At 35.6% G+C, this 22,328-nt stretch overlaps 1 protein-coding gene and 1 long non-coding RNA gene across 4 annotated transcripts in view; one reads left to right on the top strand and one right to left on the bottom strand.

Annotated features, from left to right (window-relative positions):
* Positions 1 to 22,328, top strand: part of LOC141381177 (uncharacterized) — a 250,631-nt gene that overhangs the window by 171,333 nt on the left and 56,970 nt on the right. The gene's annotated exons all lie outside the window — the stretch shown is intronic.
* Positions 1,399 to 22,328, bottom strand: part of ngfra (nerve growth factor receptor a (TNFR superfamily, member 16)) — a 73,344-nt gene continuing 52,414 nt past the window's right edge. Inside the window, exon 6 of the mRNA XM_087244213.1 lies at positions 1,399 to 7,595. Within this exon, the coding sequence (XP_087100339.1) occupies positions 7,543 to 7,595 (53 nt within the window). The 3' untranslated portion in view covers positions 1,399 to 7,542. The remainder of the gene's footprint in view (positions 7,596 to 22,328) is intronic.

Below are 22,328 nucleotides of genomic sequence, written 5' to 3'. Positions count from 1 at the left end.
TGTACATTAGGTTGCGCTGTTAAGTGAATGATGTGGATTAACAGTGATATTCCTGTGATGCTTTCAGTGTACATCATACAGTATGTTCCCATAACAGGACTGATGTGACGTATACAGTAAATGTCTCTTCACACTGCAAACATGTCTCCAGCAAAAATAATCTGAACATCCTTAAAACCAAATTAATTAATTTATTTATTTATTTATATATATATATATATATATATATATATATATATATATATATATATATATATATATATATATATATATATATATATATATATATATGCTTAACCTACACTTTAAAAAAACTGTTATCTGTATTTTGTCATTCATGGGTGTGTCCCAGTTGTTTATGCTTTCCAATTGCATTATGAGAACTTGTCGGCTTTTGATGTAAAAGTACTGACAGCTCATAACCGGTTTTTCTGCTGTAATTTGCATCAACAACCCGAACATTAAATAATTCAAACATATAAAGATGTCATTAAAATGCACTTAGTTCAACTTTTTAACCTCAAGGGTTGTCAAAGCAGAGATCAAAGTCACATAAAGCAATTTGAACACATAATAAATGTAAAAACACCCATGTACAGTGGAAGTCAGAATTATTGAACCCCTCAATTATTAGTCCCCATTTTATTTTTCCCCCAATTTCTGTTTAACAGATAGAACAAAAATTTGAACACGTTTCTAAACATAATAGTTTTAACTATTAATCTCTAATAATTGATTTATTTTATCTTTGTCATGATGACAGTACATAGTATTTGACAAGATATTTTTCAAGACACTTCTATACAGCTTGAAGTGACATTTAAAGGCTTAACTAGGTTAATTGGGTTAACAAGGCAGGTTAGGGTAATTAGGCAAGTTATTGTATAATGATGGTTTGTTCTGTAAAGTGTTAAAAATATATATAGCTTAAAGGGGCTAATAATTTTGACCTTAAAATGTTTTTAAAAAAAAATTAAAACCTGATTTTATTCTTGCCAAAATAAAACAAATAAGACTTTCTTCGTAAGAAAAAAATATTTTCAGACATGCTGTAAAAATGTCCTAGCTCTGTTAAACAGCATTTGGGAAATATTTAAAAAACTAAAATAATTTCAAAGGGGGTTTCTATAATTCTGATTGCAACTAAATATCAGAAAATATGGAAATTTTTCAGTAATAGATTTTTTTTTTTGAGTCATCTGAACCATAAATCCAATGTCATTTATATGGTTTATGCACATAAATCATTAAAAAAATTAAAAAGTGGTAAGAATTGAAATCTTGTTTTAAGAATGTCTAGATATTTTAACTGGATAACAACACATAATACTAATTAGTACATGTTTGCAGTTCTCGAAAACACGAAAGATAAAAATACCTGGATGTGTTTTACCTGGATAATGATTAATGTACTGTTTTTAATCTTCATCAACATTTTTATCAACATAATTAAAAAGTACCAACGGTTTAGGAACAAAAATCACAAACAATTAACATGAAACACACAAGTAACATAAGTAAGCAAATATTACACATTAAATCAAACGCGTTGAACATTTCTCAAAGACACCTGACAGTCCACAGGCACTTTCTGGTGATGGACACTCTTTGAGTGTTCAAATTCAATCTGTTGTAAGTGCTACGAAAGTAAACAGTTTCTAGAAAATACTGCTCTCAAAGAATAAATCTGTTTAAAATAATATAAAAACAACAACAAAAATGCAGTTTATATATATATAAAAATATGAATTACTGATGTAGAAATGAGAAAATATGAAGTGACAGGGCTGAAATCGAAAATAAGACAATTTTTTCCCTCTGACACACTTTCTGGCTGACAAATGGAGATTTATAACCATTTTATCCACACTGGGTATTTTAGTGTGGAGGTGTTTTATTTACGGCAACTTTGGCACATTCCTGAATAAAGAATCAATCCACTTGTTTACTTCAGTTGTTTTAGATGCTCACTGATTAATGCATCGACGCCTGATGGCTGTAATATATGTGAAACACATGGCTTTTCCTCACGCTTATACTCTCAGAACACATTATTAGAACAACCAATCAATTTTACAGTCTATGAAAATATAGCCATATTTTCAAAATATTATACATCACACCACCGCCCCCTGAGAAGCATCAGTCACTCCGATTTCTATTGTACTGTCATTACAATGTCTGCCAACTTCTCTGCTCTGCAATAAAGGAAAAAAGGCATGGGATAAACACAACCCAATCTGCTCTCAGTGCATTCAGACAAGCGATTTTATCTTGATCTCGGCAGGTTCTTTTCAAGTAATATCAGAGCAGAATTGCCCCGTGAGTGAACGTTCAACCCATGATCTGCATTAAATGCTAGCATGCGAGCAACTCTGGGAGCCAATGATACGCTTCGCTGCCCGATTTAATGGAAAGTGCAGCGCCAGGGGAGATGCAAACTACTTAAACCGTATAAAAGCCAATGGAGGGACCTGCTTGCCAAAAAAACAACAGGCAAAGATGTTCCAACTGCTCATATATCAAACTATAAGCTGATGCATGACTTCTGGTTGGAACTTAATTTGTAGTGTAATAGTTTAAACCAGTCCAAGACTAGCACTGAGTACTGGAATAATGGTCCTAATTGGAAAATATTAAACTGGTAGCTGATAGAGGACATTAAATACAGCTATCAGCTGGTCATCGCAGTTTAAAGTGCCCCTTGTGTGATATTGTAAAGGGGTCATTTACTGAGAAACCAAAAATCCCTTGGTCTTTAGACATTAGAGGACTTGTAGTACTATAAAACATCCTGTAAGTTTTGAAGCTCAAAACATTGCAGTTCCTCTAAAAATAGCTTATATTGAAGGCAGTCTGACATAACCATCGATTTTGAATGGTTCTAGATCTAGTGATGTGATAGAGTGGATAAGCTCCACCTCCAGAGTAGATTCACACCTACTTCTACGTCACTGCCTGTTTGACAATTCATTCATTCATTTACTTTTCAGCTTAGTCCCTTTATTAATCTGGGGTTGCCTCAGCCTTTACGCAGCGGATGCCCTTCCAGCTGCAACCCATCACTGGGAAACATCCATACAAACTCATTCACACACATACACTACAGACAAGTTTAGCTTACCCAATTAACCTATACTGCATGTCTTTGGACTTGTGGGGGAAACCAGAGCTCCTGGAGGTAACCCATGCGGACACGGGGAGAACATGCAAATTCCACCCAGTAATGCCAACTGACTCAGCCAAGGCTCCAACCAGCGACCTTCTTGCTGTGAGGCGACAGCACTACATACTGCGCCACCACGTCGCCCCCCTGTTTGGCAATGTTATTATTCTAAACTGTAAGCCAATTAAAGCAGTGGGCGTTTATTTCTGAGTCTATAATTGGCCACGCCCATTCAACAGGACAGAAAACAGTCAGTCACTTCTAAATGATGGTGTTCTTTATGTTGAAGTTTTAATAGCATAACTGGACCTCAGAGAATAGTCCATGTCCCTTTTGTTTTTATTAAAAAAATAAGTGTTAACCCATTGCTTTACAGTTGCAAGTTACAACAGATTTACTCACTTTCTTTAAAGTACACATACAATCAAAACTAACCATTTTTATTTTGCCAGCTTACATTGCTAGATTTGTGGTGAACAATTAATCTGCTCATGTCATTAAGAAAAAAAAAAGTTTGCCTTTTAAATAGAGTAGAGGAATGATGACGTCACCTTGTAGGCTAATCGGCTGCTAGCATAAATCTATAGAATTTTCCCTTAGCCTTTTCGAAGATTGCAAAGAATAAGCTCTGTGTTCAAACACTGTTCCTTAGACTTACACGTTTTGTCCAACCAGATAATCCCAACGCAATCCCACGGCAATTCGTAACTTTTTAATTTAGTGGCTAATTTGTATGAATTTGTATGTTTTTGCATACAAATTGATGTCGTAGTTCCTCCACTCTATTGACATCTTAAAATGCACTTTCTGTTTGTTTTCAGTTCAATTCTCAGATTATTTCTGTCCAAGCTATTGGGCGTGGCCAACATACTTAACCGCGCCCCTCCAAATGTCTATTTTGACAGCACTATGACAACTAAGAGAAATGGTAAGCAGGGTGTGTCTTTTTTAATCTTTCTGATTGAAGTGCCTACTGTACTACATTCACTCAGCTTGCAATTGAAAAAAAAACAAGCCACACCCACTGTTTTCTCATTTAATATACTGTTTCTCTAGGAACTGCGTCGCAATGTGGAAAAAAAAAACTATCGCAGCTGGTCCATGCGGACTAAGTCAACTTGTTGCTTGTAAGCCAATAGGTTTACTTGATTTTTTTAAAGTAAAATAACTAATAATGTAAATTTATAGTGAAAGTTTGTCCTAAAATAAGTTTACATCCATCTGTGGTCGAAAGCACTTTTTTTAAAATACAGATTGCTGCTTTAGCTCTTTCACAGTGTCTGAAATGGTTCATTTAAGGATTCTCTAAGCCCCTCCTTTCTGAAATTTTACTCTGCTTTAATTGGTCAGATGACCCAGTAAGTTGTGATTGGTTGACTGCTTACAGAGCAGTTGGAAACTAATTCTAGTTCTAATGCTGAGAAATACGAACAGTAATAATCCTCATCCTTTGCAAATGCATGTAAAGTAAATCTGAAAAAAGCACAATGGGGCACTTTAAGGTGATTAATTAAATTTTTGCACAATGACTGATAATTTTGTTTTAAGAAAAAGTTACTTTCTTGTAGAAATATCTTCGATACTGGAATTTGGAGCTGAGAACAGAAAAGTTGGATAGTGATTCCCAGAATGGAGAAGCAGAGCTCCAGGCAAGGGAAGCTGAGCAGAACAGAGCCCCCCGTGAGAGTGAACTGACTGTGGGGAAGAGAAACAGAAAGCTTCAGGGGTAATTACGACCTGCCTGACAGGAATGTCTCACTAATGCTGCTCATGTTTATTCCAGAGCCTGACAGCGAGCGCATTAGAAATGCAACGAACGACAATCCATTAGATATTTTGTGTGTATGTGTGTGTGTCTGTTGGGTCCCTAAAACATATTTATGGGTGCAATATCCCACTGGATAGACTGAAAACAGGAAGCAGACTATTTTTAGTACTGTTTTCTTTTTTGAGTTGCTTGGTAAGGCCATACTTATTTACTGTACATTGAAGGTGATACTATGATATTAAAATAGTTTCTTCTTCTTCCCATTTAGTACAGGTCAATGTCGTGTCCTTAGTTCAACTCTCATTGATCATGACTTGTTCCAGCACATGACTTCTGAGATGGCTGTGTAATTCAAACCACATTATGGCATTTGATTCTGCATCAGCGTTTGTGCAATGAAACATGTAGACAGAACGAGTGAGAAAGAGCAAATGTGGAGACCAGGAAAACCTAGACAGACAGATTCATCAAGAGCTATGATAAGAGTCGATGAATTAAGAAATGAGATTTAAATCCAAAGAAGTTGAAGGTATAATGGGATATCATAGTGCTGGCTGCACATTTGATAACTCTGTAATATGAATTGTCAGTGAACTAATAATATTGGTTTGTTTATTTAAGATTTGTGATACTGAAGTTGTTTGCGTCACTTTCATATCTCTTCAATATAAGTTAATTACTTTTTAAGACTTAAATTACAAAAAAGGCAATATGTTGTTTTGTATTAGATTTCTTGATTAGTAAATTGTTAAGACAATTTATTCAGAGGTGAATGAGATTTCTTCAAATGTACTAGAACAATAATTATTGTAATTATCACAGAACCTAAGGGTTGGATTCACAAAAATCAGCTTTAAAAAAAATACTGTAAGTTTCTGTATTTCATGTGGTAAAGTTAAAATATATTCAATTATTACTTAGTTTTCAGTTTTGATATTCTTGACAGATAATTGTTTACATCAAGACTAATTATTACCTCAGAAATTGTTGCACATCCCTAATAATACTACACTGTAAAACCCAAAGCGTTAAGGTAACTTAAATGGTTTGCTGCAATTGGTTTCCTTAAATGGTTTAAGTAAAAAAACTAATCCTAATGAGTACTGTAAACTTTTATTTGAAATCTATTTGAGTAAACGAAGCAGTTTGAGCACAGTAAAACCCAATAAATGAAGAGATCTCAAATTGAGTACTGTAAAACCCAATAAGTTAAGGCAACTCAAAACTCATTAACCATGTAGATGGATTATAACAGCCTTACGAGCCTACCAGTAGGTGCAGAAGGCCCCTACTGGCCCATACCTATCAGCTGCTAACCACTGATAACGACCATTTGATCAAAGTGATAACATTCGGAATGGATGAATATTGTCCTATCAAAACAAAACATGCATTATTGGAAAGCTTATTTGTTTAGCTTTTATATGATGTATAAATTGCAATTTTAAAAATTTGACACTTCTGACATAGTGGTTTTGTGGTCTAAGGTCACAAATATTCCCAACGTTTTTCATTCAATGTCATTTAAGAAGTCTTTTATTTTCTTATGGAGTTTTGTGAATCCAGCCACTTGGCTGTTAATTTAAATCTGATTCAGAACCAAATTTCCACACAATTCTATCAAACCCTGAAATTAAAAAAAAGTATGGTTGAATTAATGATAGGACATAAAGATGACGGCCTGAAAATAGCTCTGGTTTTGTGTTTGCGTTGTGACTCAGATTTCCGAAGAGGTAAAGCGAGAGCATGTAGGCAATGAAACCTAATCTGTGATGACTAGAGGAAGGCAGGGAATGTGACACGCTTTGTGTGTGTGTCTTTTATAGAGAAATAGCTGTCAGAGAGTGTGAAAGAGAGAAAAGAGACGGCTAGCTAAGTATAGATCTGAGTCATTACATTAGCAAAGGTCAGCAAATGTCACAGTCGTGCGTTGCTGTTGCCTATAAACACTGACCTGCGCTGATCAGTCGCTTTGAGAAACTAGATGGTGACCGATAGTCTTGTTAAATGCATACAATCCCGCAGGGCTGAAAACGGCTACAATTCAGATTAAATAAAGGGCCTTGATGCTATAGACAAAAAATGTATTAATACTTCAAAGATAAGGCAAAAAACTAAATCCTTATTAGATCAGTCCAGGTTGAGGAACCACAGTGCGGCTGCTAAACTTTGAGATATCCACCAAGCCTTAAATAGACGTCTTTTTACTTCCTTTAGTGAAGCATCCAGAGTTTGTGTCACAAGGACACGTTACTACATCTGAGAGTATGTGTAAAACATTCATCAGAGTTTGTGGTGGGTCTCGTATACATCATGGTCTTCAGAGTAATAGGCATATGTTTATTTAGATGTTGCTACTTTAGGCCAGTGAGTCTGAAGATCGCTGTGGATCCATTGGTGCTGTTGAATCTGCTCATCAATGAATTGTCCAAGCTGGGTTCAACAGGATCAAAGGTTTGGTCACTTAAGTCTCGGCGTACCTCGCCGGTTGGCCGTCATGGCTTTAACTTCTCCATTCTCCTCATTCTGCTTGCTTTCTCCTCTCCAGTCTAACTTTCTTCCTCTCTCTATTGATATATTGATAACGTAGCTTCCTCTTCCTCGCTGGTTAGGCCTGAGCTGGAGGAGAGTCAGGCTGAGTCGCTCCGTCCACTCTCACCACTAGAGGAATCAAGAGAAAGAACACATTAGCAGTAATATTTGGTTGAGTTAGTGAGTTAGTGTTGCAGTAGCCATTTTCCATGCATGCATTCATTCATTTGTTCATTTATTCATTTATTTTCCTTTGGCCTAGTCCCTTATTTATCAGAGGTTGCCACAGCTGAATGAACTACCAACTATTCCGAAATATGTTTTACACAGAGGATGCCCATCCAGTTGCTACTCAGCATTGGGAAACACCCATAAACTGTCACATTCACACTTGCACTCATACACTACGGGCAATTTAGGTCATACAATTTACCTATACCGCATGTCTTTAGACTGTAGGGGAAACCAGAGCACCAAGAGGAAACCCGCACTAACACGGGGAACACATCTAAACTCCACACTAAAATGCCAACTGGCCCAGCTGCGACTCGAACCAGCAACCTTCCTGCTGTGAGGCAACAGTACTAACCACTTAGCCACCGAGCTGCCCTTTCCATTTAACTATTTACAACTAAAATTGCATTAAAAATGCAAAGAAATTGCAAGATATACATACATTTTGAAAATGCACAACATAGAAAAACATATGCGCATGGCTAAATATGATAAGTTTTTTATCTGATAAGAAATATTAGATTGCACAATAATGCACACATTTCATATATACCATCTAGATGTGTGTGTATGTGTGTGTTTTAGGCGAGCATAGATTTATTTTATTTTTTTGTCTAAATTAATCTCACTGTAGTCTTGGAATTGATCTAGATTAAAATGGCTCATTTGAATTCAGAATATGTGTGCAACCCAAATAATAAGTCTTTGAGAACAGGTTTCTCAAGCCAGGTGGCTCATTAGACCAGGGGCTCATCTGCTGTTTTCAAAATGCATCACAAACTGCTTGAGAAACTGTTCTACTATGATAATTGGTGATGTAAATAAATGATGTTAAATAAGATATATTTGTGTTTACTAACTGTTTATTCAGTTAAAAATGAATTGTGAACTGTAAGCCTACATAAGCTCCAAAGCGATTTTTTTTCATAGCTAAGCTAAACAGAAATGGTATTAAGAAATGCAGAAGTTTTGTCTTTCCAATTGACGTTCGTTATTAAATTCCATAACACTCTCACCAGTCCTTACACCTTATTTGTGTAATACCCCAGTTTTTGCATGAATGAAATGTTCATGAGTTAAAGTAAAACTGCTGAACTGCAGTTTCAACACCTAAAACTACAGGAAACTCTTACATGAAATCACTTCACGTAAACACCTTAATTATAATATTATCTAGACTACAGATGTCCATATAAACCTAGTCAGTAGTGTCTTCGAAGTAAGTGAAAGATCCATTTGGGCATCCTGCTGATTTGATTCACTTTTTTGACAGACGGCTCACTGTTCAGGTATACATCCACGCTAAAATATCAAGGTGAAAGTCATCATAGCTTGCGTAGAATAGACCCAGCTCCCAATCCAACTTTGACAATAGATTAACGGCAATATTTTTTAAATATTTTTGCGTTAGCACAGCACATTAACGCCGATATATATATATATATATTTTATATATATATATATATATATATATATATATATATATATATATATATATATATATATATATATATATATATATATATATATACATATATATATATATATACATATATATATATATATATATATATATATATATATATATATATATATATATATATATATATAAAACCAAACTTTGTGACCTCATAACTTTGCACCAGACTGTCATAGAGACTTAAGGCTGGGCTCATTTAACTCTACCAATCTGCCAATCACAGATGACCTTTCAACTTACTAGCCACACCCTGACAACCACTTACGGCACCCTAGCAACCCTCTACTCGTAAGGTGTACCTAATAAAATGTGTTTCTGTGTTAATTATACTATTTAAAATAACTTTTTTTTGCTTAGGTTTATATGTTGATAATACCATAATGATACCATGCCATCATAAGCCTAGTACAGAGTTAGATCAGTTTATTCACATTTGTGCATAAGCAGTAGTAACTTTTATAAATGCCTTACAGTAAATAAAAGATTATCATGAGCACTAAATGAATCCTTTAAACAACAAGATTATACATTATGCACCTCTTCATTTGGGATCAAATGAGATGTTCAGGGAAAAGTTTTTCTCACTAAAGAACATGCATCTTCCATTTTTAGCCAGGCTGAGTGGAGCGTCGAGCCGTTCTGCCTGGAGCTCTGAGCGTCCCGTTCCCCTCATGCCTGCCCTAACCATTTAACTGCAATCACTACTACATTCAGCCTGAGACACAAATGCCTCATTTTCCCACTAACCCTTCAATCTGTTGTCAATTGTAAGGCGCCTTGGAAACAGTTCCGGAATGCTGCAAGTAGGCTTTTAGTTCTGAGGTGCCGTTTTGTGTCTGGACCAATTCAGAGTTGTGCATTTGTGCAAAAAGGGTAGAAAAAACACACAGTAAAACCCTTTCTTGTCTATGACATCATAGGAGACATATGTAGCCATGCCTTCCTACTGCAGAAAACAATAGTGCACTTGGTTAATTAGATTGCAAGTATAAGCTCACAAGTTGGCATATTTGCTTGTATGAGGATGCCAGTGCCAGTTAAATACTCCAGTAATCTGTGAGCATTTGCATTAAATACAGTTTTTTCTTTCTCAAATACTTCCCAAATGATGTTTAACAGAGCAAGAAATGTTTCACAATATTTCCTTTTTTTTTCCTCTGGAGAAAGTCTTAGTTGGTTTATTTTGGCTAGAATAAAATCAGTTTTATTTAATTTTTTTAAATAATTTTTTGGTCAATATTATTTGCCCCTTTATGCAATATTTTTTAAAATGTTTACAGCAGGGATATCAAACTCCTGGCCTAGGGGCCATTTAAGGCCCGCCCTGATCCTCCATCCGGCCCACAATTGATGTCAAAAATATAACAAAATTCCAGTTTGAAGGGCGAGAGGAGAGTTTGAGCTCAAGTTGGTCTCGAGAACTCCCCTGCTTGTGAACTGCTAAGATATAGCTGACTAAAAGTTGCCTTAGGATGCTATTTTGAAGTAGTCAATTTAATTATGGTGTATGTCTTTGGACAGTGGGAGGAAACCGGAAAACCCTAGGAAAACTCATGCAAAAATGGGGAGAACATGCAAACTCCGTACAGAAACGCAGACTGGTTCGGACCAGCTGTGTTCAATCATAAGCTTGTGATCCTTTTGAAATTAGTTTATAAATAAACCACACTTTGTAGAACAAACACATTTTCATGGCTTACTTGTTATGCTGATGCTCACACAATTATGGTAATTTTGCTAGTATTTGATTCAAATGGTCTCATTTATTTGATTTACCTCAAATGCATATTGAGATTTCTATAAGAGCTATTTACATTTTACTGCTGGTTGAATTGAACATGTTAAAGTGAATGTGAATATATACTTCCCCCCTCTTTGTTGTAGTTTTACCAAAAAAAAAAAAAAAGAAAGAGACTAGGGAGAACAAACAGAAGTCATTAAAGTTTCACAAACTCAGCAAAGTTACCCAAACTCTTTCTGCTGTTCTTGTGCTATCTGTTAAACTTTTGGTGAAGCATCAATTGGTTGGGACAAAATAATATTATTTATGATTATCATTATTATGACTATTTAAATGTGAAAATGCTAATTTAATAAACCACTGGTCTATTTCAGCAGCTGTGTGAAACAAAAAACGTGCTGATTTGCATTATCACTGGTGACAGGTAATGCTTGAAATAAAAACATCAGGTCTGTTGTCCTAATATGCATCAATTACATCACTTTTTTTCTTGTGCTACTATGAATTGTCAGTTACTGAAATTCTGAAGGGCTAGTAATTCAGACTTTTTTTCAAATTTTTTTTAGTTCACTAAAGCGTAAAACAAATCTGTCAAACTGAAGATTGTTTATCATAGTCTGTGCATGCTTTCTATGAAAACCTGGAAATGCTATGGTCTTCGGTCTCTTGAGGGGCGTCCTACATTTTGAGTGTCCTCAACGGGGGATGTGGTATTTCGAAATCGCATTCTCTCGGCCTACAGAGGGTAGATCTGACCGAACGTTATGCTCGAGAGAAGCCCTGAGACAGTGTGAGAAAATGTGCGTGAGGCAAACAGTAAATATTTCAATGTCTCGTCTGCTGTCACAGTTAAATGCGGTTCAACAATAGTGAGCACGCTATATGCACAGGCACATGTGCTACAGACATTAGACTGTCTGTTTTATTTAATAATTCATTCAAGAATCTTTCTAGATTTAGTAGCCTTCTTGTTTCAAATATGTGAAGCTGACTTTTCTGTGAAACATGGAAGATGTTTTTAAAAATGTTTCATACAATAAAAGTCAGTAGTAGGGCTGCTTGACATTGGTAAAATCTGGCATTGCAATATTTTGCTTTTTTGTGATATATTGCGATATGAATACAATTTCACCAGATGGCTTGAATAGCTCTATTTTGAAAATAATAATAATAATTTAAATTGATTGGGGTGTTTTTGTTATAAAACATGTATAAATAAATAAGAAACGAATTGCAAGCAAGCATAAATACAATAGAGCAAAAAGTCAAGGTTTAAGATTTTTCTTGACATTTATAAAACATTGCAAAAATTTGTACAAAACTGTTGTCACAATCACCAGCAATTTAGCTGTTGCAGATTGCTGGAGAACTAAACATCTGCCACTGAACTGGACCACAAATACTATCATGCACCTCACACACACCAGTTCCTGAATCCCCATGATTACTCACACACAGCTGGAAGCTCATGACAGACTGATTAGCAGGAATATAAATGCATTTTACACGTACACTTGGCTTAGTCTTGTTTATTTTCTGTAGCATTACGAAGCATTTCACTGTCTTGCCTTGCCGTGTTTCCTGACCCTTGCCTTGTTTATTGTTTGATGTTTTTTGCTGCCTGTACTGACCTCGTCGCTCGTGACCCCGACTACTGATTTGGATTACCTGCAAGCTTCTGTCTGTTCTTGTTATGACCTTTACCTGCCTGACGATTCTTGTTATAAAGACACTGCATTTAGATCATCAACTACATTGCCAGAATTGTTTATGTAACAACTCAGTGTGTTGTCTTTAAAAATGGCATTTTAAACCGCAACTGCACTGACAGTACACTGCAAAATAAATGCTGCACACCATTTATTTAAGCTGAGACAACATGAATGATTTAAGTTAACTTGTTAGTTTTACATTTTTAAGTGGATTGAACATAAACCAAAAAGAATATCAAGAATTGTGTTTTTCAAGCTCATTTTAAATAAGTAGATTTAACAAACAGTAAACATAATTTTTAAATGTATGCGAAATAAGGCTTTTTAGGTGGATGGGGAACTTGAAAAGTATCAATAGTAAGAAATAAGATCATAGAGCATAGAGTGAAGGTCTAAAATTTGCTATGGTTTATGCCTTATTGCCTTGGACCAGATGCACGGTCCACTGGGAATTGCCCCTGAACAGCCACTCAGACTCTCGCAGATGGCGTGACTGCTCTTCATGTAGAGCAAAATGTGAATGCGTGAGCTCACAAGTGCCGGAACCGAAGAAGGTTGAATTCCTTTAAAAAATTAAACACCCTTTCACCTTCATGCACCTCTTCTGATATCCACTCATCCATCTGTTCATTCCCCAGAGTCTAGTGAAAGCTAAATTGAGAGTTGCTGGATAGAGCAAAGGGAAGGAAGAAGTGCTGGTACTTTAGCACTAACTGCTGACTGTTTGTTGGTAACTCCTCCTGAACGACTGACACAGCACCAGCTAATCAACTTATTCGTCACTTCTAACTGACAGCAACAGACTGGTGACTCTAAAACTAAGACTAAAATGAAGAGATGTGTACAGACAGCAACTGCTGATTCTGCAGCAAATCCACTGCTCTCTTGGGTACTTTAATCAGTTCACCCTATTAGCTTAAAAAACACACACGCACACATTTCTGAACACGCCATGTTGACTGAACATTTTAATGATTCCATCGAAGCAGCAGCAAGCATTTGCAGTTGAAGCTTATTAGCAGCTTGTTGGTAGATCAAAAAAAAAATGAAACAGCCACTGGCGCACCAGTAGGTCCAAATCAGTCTGTGATTTGTCACACAACAGCTGCTAATGAGCCAGTCTTACTGTCAGAACGCCTGGCCAGTGCACATTTCTCTAGCCTTTAAACAAAAAATTCTTATTCTTATTATTAGTCTTAAAAAGCATATAGCAAAGCATAATTCCAAATCAATCATGATTCATTTATAAAGAGATCACAACTTTCTGATGATACTATATGTAAGATAACATAAGTAAGGGATAATCAACAGCTTGCCGTGCGTTAAAGAATTTTAATACACGATGTGGAGGCGATGGACCACACAATGCGCAGCAGAGCAAGCTGTTGATTATCCTGCTTATTAAGTTTACACTAGCTTTGCTCTTTGCAGCGCAATATTTGTCTGAAGTTTTGTCAGTTTTTACATGTTAGACTTTCTAGTCTCTACACTGAATCAGCTGTGACAGGCAAATGAACAGAGAGAGAGATCATGTGAGAGATCTGTTCATACCTGCAAACAATAAGATGCAATTTTATTAATCCGATCACAGGTGACATTCCCAGTCACACCTGGAGTGTGTTTCCAGTCACATTCCCAGTCACACGTTTCTTTTGTCTACCCTTTACAATTTCTCTGATGAGGGAGAATCTGTATATAGCTTTCTCTTAACATTATCTTTAACACTGCGAAAGCTACCTAGCAAAATTTCCATGATTTACATTTCAAGTAATAAACATACAAATCTTATTAAAAGTACCATATCAATTAAATACACTTTCTGAATATGTTACTTTATGCATTGGCTAATGAAATTAATAATAATAATAATAATAATAATAATAATAATAATAATTCCTTACATTTATATAGCTCATTTCTGGACACTCAAATCACTTTACACATTGGGGGAATCTCCTCATCCAACACCAGTGTGCAGCATCCACCTGGATGACACAACGGCAGCCATATTGTGCCAGACTGCACACAACACACCAGCTGATTGCTAGAGAGGAGACTGAGTAATGAAGCCAATTATGGTATGGAGAGGGTTAGGAGGCCATGATGGACAGAGGCCAGTGGGCAAATTTGGCCAGGGTGCCGGGGTTAAACCCTACTCTTTTCAAAGGATATCCTGGAATTTTTAACGACCATAGACTATAGACCTTAATTTCTCATCCGAAAGATGACACTCACTGAGCACTATAGAGTCCCTAAGGAAAAACGCTAAACACATGCGGACTTTTCTTATTTCAATCTGCCAACACAACACACATTCCTGAAATGCGAGCAAATCGGTATAAATACAGCACTACAACATACAAAAGAGAGATCATCTAATTTGCCAACCTGTCTCTAAAAACCCGGGAAACTGGGGGGGAGAGGGTGTTCGGGGGTAAGGTTGAGAACAGGATGCAGCGGGTTTCATACTCCCATGAAAAACGGAAGTGTTGGCAGGTGTGCTTACCAGTTTAATATTGATTTGATCTGCTATAGTTAGAAATCAGACTGTTATATCTTTTAAGCGTAAGGGCTTATTATGTGGTTCTGTCGCTATCTTGTGGATAGAAAACGTCAACTGTCACAGACGAGCTGTCTCTCAGAAATTGTAAATATTTAAAAATAGGCACTATTCTTGCAAATAAACTGAATAGTTATAATCTAAACAACTACATTCTTGACTAAAAAAGCCTCAAAAGTATATTTGGTTGACTAACAGCAGTAATATTTGTCAAACTGTAGTGTCTGTTGCTGCCTGTATTTGGGCGGAGTAATACACAAAGGGTAAAAAGGCCGTAAGGATGCTAATATTACTTAAATATATCTTGGCTATCAGCCAATCAGATTCGGGATCCAGACAGAATTGTTGTGTGTATATATATATATATATATATATATATATATATATATATATATATATATATATATATATATATATATATATATATATATATATATATATATATATACATACAGTATATATCTAGTTTATTAGGCGTCAGATGCTGTAATGGAAGACCCAAGTGCAAAGCATTGATCTGCATCTGTGGGCACTGAGAACTGAAGCTACAGAAAGACACTTGGCACTAATGCGTTTACTGTATATCTGGCGCCTTTGTTTACAGTAGCCATGCATGAGAAATAATGGAGAGAATCTGTGGCTTGAAAGTTTGAGAAGTAAACATTTCTCCATAAACATTCTCCAATAAAGTTAGTTATACAGTACATACAAGCAAGGATGATGACAGATATCTGTTGTGTTGGGTTGAACTACCTGAAAAGCTCCTCCTTTACATATAAAAAAATATAATGTTAAATGTAACGACAAGGCTCACTCTCTCACTTTCCCTCAACTTAGTACCTAGTTTATCAGGGGTTGCCACAGTGGAATGAACCACCAATTTCTCTGACATGTTTTATGGAATGGATGCCTTTCCGGCAACAAATCAGCTTTGAGAGTAAACTAACTCGTGAACTCCAGTGCTGCAAAACACTTATACACTCTCCCATTCACACACACACTCATACACTATGGCCAATTTAGTTTATACAATTCCCCTATAGCACATGTCTTGAAACTGTGGGGGAAACCGGAGTACCTGGAGGAAACCCACGTGAAAATGGGTAGAACAAGCAAAGTTCACACAGAAATTCCACCTGGTCCACTCTGGACTCGAACCAGCAACCTGGCTACAATATTGTAACCACATTGTTTATATATATTAGGGCTACACTATATATGGAAGCAATGTGGTTAACAACTGTTATTGCAATAAGTGCATGCAATAATAATATGCAGTATCCATATTTTAGAAAAGTGCAAAAAATTACATTTATGTGCCAAGCATTTGTGTGTTGTATGTGTAGGTTGTCCAAACTTGACCAATTGGATGGGTCCATGCATCTTAATATGAAAATAAATACTAATGGCTTCTGAAATGTTTACTCATGTTTTAAAGTTTGAATGTTTGCACCTTTTTGTTTTTTAGATTGAACAAGATCAGAAAAATATATATTAACTGTTAATTTTATTATGATCATTACATTTTTTAAAATCATTTTCCAATACTATGGATCTTAAATCAAGTTTTCATTCTCTCTGTGAGTGAGATTGGGATGTTTTGGTGCATCTTGGGCCTCTTTGGTGAAGTTATGTTGAGGGTCTGCTTCACATTCCTGACACTCTTGTTTTTGCTTTTCTGTTTTCTTTGCAAAGGTTGCATCTCCTCCCCCCAAACCCATCACTATTCAACATCCAGCTCCCATAATGCACTTCTGCACCCTCTCAACATCGTGAATCTCATCTCCAAAACCCAAGACTGTCTGTTGTTCTTGTTCTCTAACCGAGCTTGAACTCAACTTCTTTCTTTCTTTCTTTCTTTCTTTCTTTCTTTCTTTCTTTCTTTCTTTCTTTCTTTCTTTCTTTCTTTCTTTCTTTCTTTCTTTCTTTCTTTCTTTCTTTCTTTCTGTCTTTTATTTGTGGGCTGATGCACTGCATGTATGACACAGAGGTTAACACAATGCCCTTGCCTCACAGCACCGTTTACAATAAAAGCAAATGAAAATGCTGCTATTTATTTATTCATTAAGAAGGTGCTTTCATCTGGAGTGATTCACAATGGCCGCTACTTTCTCTCTTTCCTTCTCAAACACACACACACACATATACATACACAGTGTGCAGAACATTAGATATTTGACATTTTAATTTTTAATAAACCGTTCAAAGTGCTAACCTCTCTTTGTAAACAGACTACGCTTGTGCCATTATGATGATCTTTCAGTTCTCTGTTCGGTGATATTTGCAGGTCATAAATCACGGCAAAGAAAAACAGTGATTAGATGTTTCAACTCTAGCTATTTTTTGTGTGTATTGAAAACATTTTGCCACTGTTGTGCAACTTATCACACATATTTATAGCCTATACATTTACTATATACTATACATAGACTACACATTTACGTTTTGCCACTTATCACACACATTTATAGACTATAAGTGATGTTATTAACATTGTAGGCTTTCACGCTGCTGTATTGTCAGCTCTCTGTTTGTTCTTGAATGTGTAACCTCTGCACCAAACAGAACTGAAATATTTTTTCTTATTATTTAGTAGTCCAACAAGAGTTGCTTTGTCAGGATTGTCTGTTTTTCTAAAGCAGAGATGGCCAAACTAGGGGCCGCTGGCCAAAGTTAGCCCATGCTAACCTTTGATTTGGCCCAATGTCCCATTTGAGAAGAGAGGGAGAATGATGGGGAGGGTTGCTTGGGGTGAATATCGCTGACAGAATTTATCATTTTGAATTTAATGTAACCTTTTGTTTATTTTAAAAAATGTAAATACTGTCACTCAACAGATAGAGAGTAATACAAAAGACAGCAGCTAGCAAAGCAAATCAATGGCATGTGCAGCTTATGCCCGATTCACATGGAGCTGCAGCGTCATAGCTTGATGGAGGGTGAGTCTGAAGTTAAGGCTGATGTGATTCATCATAGCAGCGTCAGCCAATAAAGTTAGTCTGCTATCAGCTACTGTTTGAGCTGGGGTATTTGCATAAAGTGGTCTGATTGGCTGATGCTTTCATTGGTGCTTAAAAAGTTGAGAAATTCCCAACAACGAACAACACTGCTGAAGCTGTGCCAACGGATCCACAATTCAGTTTGGCAGCGCTTGATGTCACCCATTTAAAGTGTATGTGCAGCATTGATGCTGACGCCTCATGTGAATGGGCTGTTAGTGTCTTCAGCACTGAACTCCAGTGTTGTTAATATGTCGTTTATATTTGTACTGTAATAATTTTACTATATATATATATATATATATAAATTACTCATGGACAATTTAATGTAATACTGTTTGGTATACCTTCGGCCAACAGCCTTCAATCAAGTTTGATTTTTGGCCCTTCATAAGAAAATGTTTGTGCACCCCTGCTCTAAAGAATATAAACTTGATGGCTTAGCAAATGTTTATATTGAAACAATCATCAGATTATATATTCTATTGTATTGTTATATTTTATTTTCCATTCGATATCATCAATTCACTTTAAATGTGTATTATTTTTTATAGTTTTGCTGATTAATATTGTGTTTGTAATGCGACATTGAAATTCTGCTAATACAGTATTATACAGTTTTTCATAGTAAAAAGTTAAAAATGTTGTGCTTAAAGGGCAGTTCACTTCATCATTAGTCTTTCCAAACTATTTTAAAGCCTGACTTTTTCCAAACCTGAATAACTTTCTCAGGAAACAGAAAATTGTCATTTTGTTTTGCCTTCTTTTGTTTTCTGCCATTAATCAGTCCAGGATTTTGCAAGAACATTTTCTATATATATTTTCAGTCTGGAATAACTGATTTTGTTACAATTTTCTCAAAACACAATGCATTATTTGCTTCAATTATTGTTTTGATCTGAGAAAACACACAAAAATTTATATTTTATATATCTCAAGATCCATTGGATCCTAGAGAGATTCTCCTATTAATTGGAAACCAAGACTGTTTGAAATAAAAATGCAGGAATAAATGATAACTTAGTGTAGATATTTAATTCAATTAATATTTTTTTCTATAGCGCTTTTACAATGTAGATTGTGTCAAAGCAGCTTTACATAGTTTAACAAGTTCTAGCAAACTGAAACCTTGTCAGTTCAGTTTTCAGAGTTGAAGTTCAGTTAGTTTAGTTAGTTCGGTTTAAATTTTACTGCTTAAAGTCCAAACACGAGCAAATCCATCGATGTGCAGCTCCACAAGTCCCAAAATAATAAGATCTAAGACAAATAGAATGTTGTTTTTTTTTTTTTTATCTTATTGGATTTCAGTAATATTTAAAAAGTTACCCTGCATCTTAAAGGTCCTGTGAAGTGCTTTGAAATGTGCATTTTTATTCTATGTTTGATGTAATTTCAACCAAAACACAATGAGAGGGACGGATAAAATGTAGCTCGGATATAATGTAGTTAAAAAAACAACCAATAGCATTTAGTTTTAGTTTGGTTGAGCTCAAGCACATCAAGTGTGAAGCGTCTTGAAGGAGGCGGGGCATGTCAGAAACAAGAGAGCATTTGATTTGTCACGATTTGATGCTAAAATTGGTGACGTGAATAAAATCGTTGATCCATTTAGGTGGAGATGCCAAACTACAAGCTTTACCAACGCATGGCATCTCACGGCAATTCATAACTCTTTAATATAGTGGCTGATTTGTATGAATTCAAATTACAATTTATTACAATTTGCTTATCCCCCAATAACAGTTGAGTTTATGGGTGGGGTTGGATGTCACGCCTCCTTTTAACTTTTACGATTTTAAATGAATTTGCCACTAAACTAACAAAACGTAAAGTAGTCATGTTTTCTCGAGAGATCAGGCTGGCTTCACATGTTTTTATGGGTTTAAATCTCCTAAACATGAATTTTGTCACTGTTTTGGTGCACAATAGCTTATAGATATACTTAAAAACTAACAATACTGACACTAACATTTAAAAAAAATGTTACTTTAATTTCATGGGACCTTTATAATGCTTTCTCTGCGCTTAATTGATTTGAACAAGCTATGTGCATACATTTAATGCTCTTCAAACTGAGGCCATTTGTCCCTGGTGAACATGTTTGACATCCTGCCCTGCACTTTGCAGCAGGTTGAATCAACATGCCCACTTTATTGTTGGCTTGTAATCCCTCCCTGTCTTGTCCCGATGGCGTCAGTGTGCCATGAGGCTACGACAGGACTGTAATCGCTCTTTTAAATATTATTGAACAGCACATGAGCGATTTGGAGATTTCTCTGGAATGCACGAAAGCATGTCTTGGGTTTATTTTCAGGGTTTGCGCGTGTGTATATCTCTGCTGTTCTCCACTTGTGTGTTCCTTTTGAGATGTGAATGATAAACGTGTCAGCATTGCCATCCCCAGCCAGCCTTACATGGAAATGCCAAGTGTATAATATAGTGGAGCGTGAAAAGAAGATATGAGATAGAATGGAGAGAGAGAGATGCTGAAGATACACACAAGAGGAATGAGAAGTGTGGGTGGATATTTGTAAAATGCATTGTACAAAGGCACATCGTTTGATGCTAACTTGGCTCAAAAATGGATATGAGTTTGTGTACATGAATGTTTTTAACCCAATTAGGCTTAATTAGACAAGAATGAATGTGGTCATGTAAACGTGATTACACAAACTTGTTCTCATTTCACGCAGTTTGAGTAGGGGTGGTACAATCAAAATGCTGTATAATATTTGGAGAAATAATGCTGATAATAAACTATATACAGTTGAAGTAAGAATTATTAGCCACCCTTTGATTTTTTTTCTTTTTTTCTTTTTTAAATATTTCCCAAATGATGTTTAACAGTGCAAGGAAATTTTCACAGTACGTCTGACAATATTTTTTTTTCTGAAGAAAGTCTTATTTGTTTTATTCCGGCTAAAATAAAAGCAGTTTTAAATGTTTAAATATTTAAATGTCAATATTATTCACCCCTTTAAGCTATTTTTTTTTTATAGTCAAGAGAAGAGACCATCGTTATACAATAACTTGCCCAATTACCCGTCCAGTTAAACTAATTAACATAGTTAAGCCTTGCAATGCAATACTAAATTTAGTAATGAAAAATTACTTAGTAACAAAGTATAAAAAATAAATTCATTGAGCACATTACAAATGTGTTTTTGAAAGTCAAGAATACTGCACTTGTAGCTGCATTTATAAACTACTTAGTAATGTCTATTAATGTAGAGTAAATGCTTAACAGATGATGAATTGACTATTTGCTAATGCTTAATAAATTATTCATAGTGTTTAATTATTATAATGTTACCGAATTAAATTTAACTTGATGAAACCTGCCGAAACCCTGAGTAGGGAAAGCTTGAAGTTTAGATATCTGGAGTGTGATAACTTAAAGTGACAACTTTTCCTAATTATAACTGATTTAAAACATCAAGGTAGTGCTCTTTTACAAGAATCTTACTCTCGCCAAAGAGCATAGCATCACCAAGAGGCGACACTCTAGTGCGATTTGGGAAACAGCCACTAGATGCCGCCACGGCCATTTTGAAATAAAAATTCCAATAGAACAACAGTATATTATAAGTCTGTAAAATAAACTATTATAAGTGCTGATGATTGGAATAGGAAGTGTTGTATTGTCGTATTTAAGGTTGTGTCTCAGCTGTAATGCACTTTTTAAATAAAAAAAAAAAGCTGCTTGCCATTGGACGGCCGATCATTTTCACTCCAGAATGGTGGAATTGCGGGGTTGTTGCTGGCCTCTGCTGTTGCAATGGAACGTTCTATTGAGTGTCGCCTCTTGGTGATTTTAAGCTCTTTGCTTTCATTTAAAGATCAGATTGAATCATATTTATTTACATTTAAATATTCCAGTGAAAGTAAAGGGGAATTTGGTTCTTAGATGCTTTGCGATGCAAATATGAATGATTCTCAATCAAATCACAAATATCAAGATTAAACTTTCTATTTCTGAATATTAATTGATAGTATAATGGATCCCAAAAGGCTGAAATCCACAGCACAGAAGTGTATCACACAGACAATCACATTTAGTTCCAATCACTGTGGACCAATGGTAGCTCAAAGGTGTTAAGGAGCCAAGACAAACTCCTCTAAAAAGTTTGCTTTGT

Source organism: Danio rerio, chromosome 3, assembly GCF_052040795.2.
Source record: "Danio rerio strain M-AB ecotype USA chromosome 3, GRCz13ab, whole genome shotgun sequence".
In the NCBI taxonomy this organism is placed as follows: Eukaryota; Metazoa; Chordata; class Actinopteri; order Cypriniformes; family Danionidae; genus Danio; species Danio rerio.
This window is presented reverse-complemented; position numbering and strand designations above follow the sequence as displayed.